This window comes from Serinus canaria, chromosome 3 (assembly GCF_022539315.1).
Source record: "Serinus canaria isolate serCan28SL12 chromosome 3, serCan2020, whole genome shotgun sequence".
Classification (NCBI taxonomy): Eukaryota; Metazoa; Chordata; class Aves; order Passeriformes; family Fringillidae; genus Serinus; species Serinus canaria.
The window spans coordinates 111,712,271-111,719,859 of NC_066316.1; the positions used below are offsets into that span (position 1 = coordinate 111,712,271).

Consider the following 7,589-nt stretch of genomic DNA (forward strand, 5'->3'; position numbering starts at 1 on the left):
CAGGGACAGCAACCGAGGGACATCGGGACACGGGGACAGCAACACAGGGGCACGGGGACAGCAACAACACAGGGACACGGGGACACGGGGACAGCAACACAGGGACAAGGGGACACAGGGACATGGGTGACAACAACACAGGGACATGGGGACACGGGGACAGCAACACAGGGACACAGGGACACGGTGACACAGGGACAGCAACACGGGTACACGGGGACACGGGGACAACAACACAGGGACACGGTGACAACAGAGGGACACAGGGACATGGTGACAACAGAGGCACAGAGGTGACAGCAAAGGGACACGAGTGACAACAACACAGGGACACGGGTGACAAGAGAGGAACAATGGCATTGGTGACATGGAAGTGCCCTTTTCCCGCAGGAATCTGGGAATTCCAGAGGGATCAATCCCATGGATTTTGGGAGGTCTGGAATTTCCCGCAGGAATCTGGGAATTCCAGAGGGATCAATCCCATGGATTTGAGGTCTGGAATTTCCTGCAGGAATTGGGAATTCCAGAGGGATCAATCCCATGGATTTGAGCTCAGGAATGGGCTGGGATTTCCTGCAGGAATTGGGAATTTCAGAGGGATCGATCCCATTGATTTTGGGATGGGAACAGGCTGGGATTTCCTGCAGGAATTGGGAATTCCAGAGGGATCAATCCCATGGATTCTGCGATGGGAATGGATGGGATTTCCTGCGGAATTTGGGAATTCCAGAGGGATCAATCCCAGGGATTTTGGGATGGGAATGGATGGGATTCCCTGCAGGAATTTGGGAATTCCAGAGGGATCATTCCCATGGATTTGAGAGCTGGAACAGGTTGGGATTCCCTGCTCAAATTGGGAATTCCAGAGGGATCAATCCCATGGATTTGAGGTCTGGGATTTCCTGCAGGAATTTGGGAATTCCAGAGGGATCAATCCCAGGGATTTGAGGTCTGGGATTTCCTGCAGGAATTGGGAATTCCAGAGAGATCAATCCCAGGGATTTTGGGATGGGAATGGATGGGATTCCCTGCAGGAATTTGGGAATTCCAGAGGGATCAATCCCATGGATTTTGGGTTGGGAACAGGCTGGGATTTCCTGCAGGAATTTGGGAATTCCAGAGGGATCAATCCCATGGATTCTGAGCTGGAATGGATGGGATTTCCTGCAGGAATTTGGGAATTCCAGAGGGACCAATCCCATGGATTTGAGAGCTGGGATTTCCTGCAGGAATTTGGGAATTCCAGAGGCACCAACCCCACGGATTTTGGGCTGGGGAATTCCAGGAATTCTGGGAATCCCGGGAATTCCGTGGGTCCTTACCCCAGGTGCCGGGTGCGGACGTGGCGCTTGATGCCGACGCCGGAGCGCAGCACTTTGCCACAGCCGGGCCAGAGGCACTTGAACGCCAGCCTGGCCGAGTTCTGGGGACAAAGGACACGGTCACCCCCCCCAGTGGCACTGTCACCTCCTCAGTGGCACAGGGACACTGTCACCCCCTCCTCGGTGGCACTGTCCCCTCCCTGGTGGCACAGGGACACTGTCACCCCCTCCTCGGTGGCACTGTCACCCTCTCCTCGGTGGCACTGTCCCCTCCCCGGTGGCACCAGGACACTGTCACCCTCTCCTCGGTGGCACTGTCCCCTCACCGGTGGCACAGTGGCACTGTCACCCCCTCCTCGGTGGCACTGTCCCCTCCCCGGTGGCACAGGGACACTGTCACCCCCTCCCCAGTGGCACAGGGACACTGTCATCCCCTCCTCGGCGGCACTGTCACCCCCGCCCGGTGGCACTGTCCCCTCCCTGGTGGCATTGTCCCTTCCTTGGTGGCACAGGGACACTGTCACCCCCTCCCCGGTGGCACTGTCACCCCCTCTTCAGTGGCACTGTCCCCTCCCCGGTGGCACCAGGACACTGTCACCCCCTCCTTGCTGGCACTGTCACCCCCGCCCAGTGGCACTGTCCCCTCCCCAGTGGCACTGTCACCCACTCCTCAGTGGCACAGTCACTCCCCGCCCGGTGGCACAGGGACACTGTCACCCCCTCCTCAGTGGCACTGTCACCCCCTCCCCAGTGGTGGCACTGTCCCCTCCCCGGTGGCACAGGGACACTGTCACCCCCTCTCCGGTGGCACTGTCCCCTCCTCAGTGGCACTGTCACCCCCTCCCTGGTGGCACTGTCACCTGTCACCCACCTTCCTGCGGCGCGGCGCCGGCTCCTCCGGCACCCAGGGCTCGGGGTCGGTGTCGAAGCCGTCGTCGCTCAGAGGGGACGCGGTGGTGGCAGCGCAGGGACAGCGGGGAGGGGACACGGTGGCACTGCCAGGACAGCGGGGAGGGGACACGGTGGCACTGCCAGTGTGATGAGGGGACATGGTGGCACTGAGAGGACAATGAGGAGGGGACATGGTGGCACTGCCAGGGTAGTAAGGAAGGGACACGGTGGCACTGCCAGGGTAGTGAGGAGGGGACATGGTGACACTGCTGGGACAGTGAGGAGGGGACATGGTGACCCTGCTGGGACAATGAGGAGGGGACGGGGTGGCACTGCCAGGATGGTGATGAGGGGACATGGTGACACTGCTGGGACAATGAGGAGGGGACGGGGTGGCACTGCCAGCACCGTGAGGAGGGGATGGGGTGGGACAATGAGGAGGGGACGCAGTGGCACTGCCAGGACAGTGGGGAGGGGACGCGGTGGCACTGCCGGGACAATGAGGAGGGGACGCGGTGGCACTGCCAGCGCTGCTCCAGTGGCCGCTGGTGGTGCTGCTGCCACTGTCCGAGATGTCCCCGCTGTCCTTCCAGGGGTCACCGGCGCCCTGCAAGGCTGGGGGAGGGGACACGGTGCCATTGTCACCCAGGGGACATGGTGCCACTGTCACCCAGGGGACATGGGAACATCTGAACCCCTCAGGGGACACGGTGCCATTGTGACCTTGGGGACAGCTGAACCCCTGAGGGGACACAGCCACTGTCACCTCAGGGACACAGGGCCATTGTCACCTTGCGGGGGGGCGACAATGTCACCTTGGGGACACGGTGCCACTGTCACCTTGGGGACACGAGGGCCATTGCCACCTGGTCTTTGTCCCCTCTGTGCCACCCCCAGCTCTGTCCCCTCAGTGCCACCCCCAGCTCTGTCCCCTCAGTGCCACCCCAGCTCTGTCCCCTCAGTGCCTCCCCAGCTCTGTCCCCTCAGTGCCACCCCAGCTCTGTCCCCTCTGTGCCACCCCCAGTTTGTCCCCCTCCATGCCACCCAGTTTGTCCCCTCTGTGCCACCCCCAGTTTGTCCCCTCTGTCCCCACCCCAGCTCTGTCCCCTCAGTGCCACCCCCCGTGGAAGTGGCACTTGGGGACACAGATCTGGAATTCCCTGACAGATGGGATTGGGATTTCTCCCAGATTTTTCCAGGCTGGATTTTGGGAACAATTCCTTCCCCATTCCTGAAGAATTCCAAATCCCTCTGGAAGTGGCACATGGGGACACGGATCTGGAATTCCCTGACAGATGGGATTGGGATTTCTCCCAGATTTTTCCAGGCTGGATTTTGGGAACAATTTTGCCCCATTCCCATAGGAATCCCAAATCCCTGAGGAAGGGGCACATGGGGACACGGATCTGGAATTCCCTGGCAGGAGGGATTGGGATTTCTCCCAGATTTTTCCAGGCTGGATTTCGGGAACAATTCCTCCCCCACTCCCAGCAGAATCCCAACTCCCCACCGCGACCCCTCTCCCATTATCCCACCCCCAGCAATTCCGGGATGATCCCACACCCCCTCCCCTCCGGCATTCCCGGGATGGGTTTTGGGGCCGGATCCGGTGGGAATTTTGGGAATTTTGGGAATTTTTGTGGTCTGACTCACGGGGTGGGCGCAGGGCGGGGCTGCAGGACAGGCTGGTCAGCACCAGCGCCGCCACCATCTCGTCCATCTCCAGCGCCGCCTCCCGGCTCCTCCCGCTGCTCCTGAGGGAAAAACGTCGGGAAAAACCTCGGGAATGACCCGGAGAGACCCCCCTGAACCCCCAAACACAGCCTGGGAAAAGGGGTGGGGAAGGAAGGGAGAATCCCGGGAATGCTGGAGGGAAGAGCCCAAAGGGTGATCCCCCCATCCTGGGAAGGAGGAGGGGAATTCTGGGATTTGGGGATAAAATGGGGGAATTCCGGGATTTGGGATTCAAACTGGGGGATTCTGGGATTTGGTAATGAAACAGGGGAATTCTGGGATTTGGGACTGAAATGGGGGAATTACGGGATTTGGGATTGAAATTGGGGAATTCTGGGATTTGGGATTGAAATGGGGAAATTCCGGGATTTGGGATTGAAATGGGGAATTCCGGGATTTGGGATTGAAACTGGGGAATTCCGGGATTTGGGATTGAAATTGGGGAATTCCGGGATTTGGGATTCAAACTGGGGGATTCCGGGATTTGGGACTGAAACTGGGGAATTCTGGGATTTGGGATTGAAATTGGGGAATTCTGGGATTGAAACTGGGGAATTCCGGGATTTGGGATTGAAACTGGGGAATTCTGGGATTTAGGAATTAAACTGGGGAATTCTGGGATTTGGGATTGAAGTTGTGGAATTCCGGGATTTGGGATTGAAATTGGGAAATCCCAGGATTTGGGATCCAAATTGGGGAATCTCAGAATCTGGGATCCAAATCAGAGAATTCCAGGATTTGGGATTCAAATTGGGGAATTCCAGGATTCAGGATCCAAACTGGGGAATTCCAAGTGGGAAAACTCTGGGATACCTCAGGATTTGGGATTGAAATTGGGGAATTCCAGGATTCAGGATTCAAACTGGGGAATTCCAGGATTTGGGATTCAAATTGGGGAATCTTGGGATCTGGGATCCAAACTGGGGAATTCAAGGTGGAGAAACTCTGGGATATTCCAGGATTTGGGATCCAAACTGGGATATTCCAGGATTTGGGATCCAAACTGGGATATTCCCAGGATTTGGGATCCAAACTGGGCAATCCCAGGATTTGGGATCCCAGGAAAGGGCACGGACCTTTTGGGAACGTCGATGCTGCAGGACACGGATCTCTCGGGAACGCCGGAGCCGGGCAGGGACGGAGCCGGGAATGCCGGGAGCCGCTCGTCCAGGGGAGTCGGGAGCACCTGGAAAAGGTTTGGGATGGGCTTTGGGATCAGGGATCGGCCTGATCCCACAGGGCTTGGATTCCACATTCCCAACCCATCCCAAAAAATCTGCTCCGCCCACCCCCCGCAATCCCAAATCCAGGGATTTCCTGAGCGTTGGGATTTCCATCCTCACCAGACTGGACAATCCCAGGAATTCCAGCAATTCCAGCCCTGGGATCCAACGGGAAGGACACATTCCCAGATTTTTGGGGTGTATCCATGGATTTTTCTGGAATTTTTCAATCCTAACCCAGCCTATCCCAAAAATCTGCTCTGCCCACCCCCGGCAATCCCAAATCCAGGGATTTCCCGGGATTCTGAACTCCTCCCCCATGGATTTGGGCATTCCTGGGATTCCCAGAGTGATTCCAGCCGGATAAAAGGATGAAAACCGGGATGGGAAAAGGATCCCACATTCCAGGAAGGGGAAGGAGCTCTGCCAACAACCCCCCCCCACCCCAAATTCCCCAAAATTCCCAAATTCCCTCCTGACGAGGAATTTTCCAGCCCTGGTCGAGGATTTTCCATGGATCTCGAGGATCTGGAATCTCAGATTGGAATGGGGGAGACTGAATTTCCTTGGGATTGGGATGTGGGGGATTGGAATTGTGTGATTGGAATTGGGAGACTGAATTTCCTTGGGATTGGGATGTGGGAACTTTAATTCCTTCAGGATTGGGATTGGGAGATTTGATTCCCTTGGGATTGGGAGATTTGATTCCCTTGGGATTGGGAGATTGAATTCCCTTGGGATTGGGATGTGGGAACTTTAATTCCTTCAGGATTGGGATTGGGAGATTGAATTCTCTTGGGATTGGAATGTGGGAACTTTAATTCCTTTGGGATTGGAACTCGGAGACTGAATTCCCTTGGAATCGGGAGATTTGATTCCTTTGGGATTGGGAGATGGAATTCCCTTGGGATTGGAATTGGGAGATTTGATTTCTTTGGGATTGGAATGTGGGGGATTGAATTCCCTTGGGATTGGAACTGGGAGACAGAATTCCCTTGGGATTGGAATGTGGGGGATTTGATTCCCTCAGGATTGGAAGACTGAATTCCTTTGGGATTGGGAGACTGAATTCCCTTGGGATTGGGATGTGGGGGATTTGATTCCCTTAGGATTGGAACTGGAAGACTGAATTCCTTTGGGATTGGAATGTGGGGGATTTGATTCCTTTGGGATTGGAATTGGGGGGATTTGATTCCTTCAGGATTGGGATTGGGAGACTGAATTCCCTTGGGATTGGAAATGTGGGAACTTTAATTCCCTTGGGATTGGAATGGGGGGGATTTGATTCCTTTGGGATTGGAAAATTGAATTCCTTTGGGATTGGGACTGGGAGATTGAATTCCCTCGGGATAGAAATGTGGGAACGTTCATTCCCTTGGGATTGGAATGTGGGAACTTTAATTCCTTCGGGATTGGATTTGGGGGGGATTTGATTCCCTTGGAATTGGGACTGGGAGGTTGAATTCCCTTGGAACTGGGAGACTGAATTCCCATGGGATTGGGAGATTGAATTCCCTTGGGATTGGAATTGGGGGGATTTGATTCCTTCAGGATTGGGACTGGAATTGGGGGGATTTGATTCCTTCAGGATTGGGATTGGGAGACTGAATTCCCTTGGGATTGGGATTGGGAACTTGAATTCCTTTGGGATTGGAATTGGGGGGGATTTGATTCCCTTGGGATTGGGAGACTGAATTCCCTCGGGATTGGGATTGGGAACTTGAATTCCTTTGGGATTGGATTTGGGGGGGATTTGATTCCCTCGGGATTGGGATTGGGAGACTGAAATCCCTCGGGATTGAAGCTGGGACCTTGAATTCCTTTGGCATCTGGATGGAAAACCCAGAGCAGCTCCTGGAAGGGAACTCCCCTGAACATTCCCAAACCATTCCCGGATAAAACCCCGCGTCTCCCTGGGATTTGGGATTGCTCAGGAATTTGGGATTCCACCAAAAACCCCCCCAGAGCCGCGAATCCCCATGGATTTGGGGGGAAATCCCCGGAATTCTCCCTCCCTCCCTCCCTCCTGGGAGGTACCTGCGGCCGCCCCGGGGGCGATCCGGGATCAGGGAGCGCGGAAGGTTCCGGAAGGATCCGGGCGGGCGCGGGGCCCACGCGGGCGCCCAGCAGGGAGCGCTTGCCCAGGCGGCGCGGCAGCACCGGGGCCATGGCGCTGCGGACGGACAGACGGACAGAGCGGGGATGGCACCCACGGCTGGCAGCGGGGACTGGGGGGGGGGACAGACGGATGGACACAGGGGGGTATTGGGGATGGACAGATGGACACGGGGGTGGCACTGGGGACAGACAGATGGACACAGGGATGGCATTGGGGACATGGGAACAGACAGACGGACATGGGGGTGGTATTGGGGATGGACAGACGGACACGGGGGTGGCGTCACTGGGGACATGGGGA

At 56.4% G+C, this 7,589-nt stretch overlaps 1 protein-coding gene across 1 annotated transcript; it reads right to left on the bottom strand.

Moving 5' to 3' along the window:
- Window positions 1–1,219: 1,219 nt before the first annotated feature.
- ZNF395 (zinc finger protein 395) lies at window positions 1,220–7,360 on the bottom strand. The gene is made up of 5 exons (XM_050973063.1): window positions 7,208–7,360; window positions 5,024–5,133; window positions 3,867–3,967; window positions 2,194–2,828; window positions 1,220–1,423 (listed from the first exon to the last, which is right to left on the bottom strand). The coding sequence occupies exons 1-5, from the start codon at window positions 7,337–7,339 to the stop codon at window positions 1,319–1,321; spliced, it is 1,083 nt and encodes a 360-aa protein (XP_050829020.1). The 5' UTR covers window positions 7,340–7,360; the 3' UTR covers window positions 1,220–1,318.
- Window positions 7,361–7,589: the final 229 nt, after the last annotated feature.

Coding starts and splice junctions, on each gene's coding strand:
- ZNF395 (XM_050973063.1), bottom strand. CDS start 7,339: ATGGCCCCGGTGCTGCCGCGCCGCCTGGGCAAGCGCTCCCTGCTGGGC. Junction 3,968..5,023: donor AGCATCGACGTTCCCAAAAG/GTCCGTGCCCTT, acceptor TTTTTCCCTCAG/GAGCAGCGGGAGGAGCCGGG. Junction 1,424..2,193: donor CGGCGCCGCGCCGCAGGAAG/GTGGGTGACAGG, acceptor CTTTGTCCCCAG/AACTCGGCCAGGCTGGCGTT.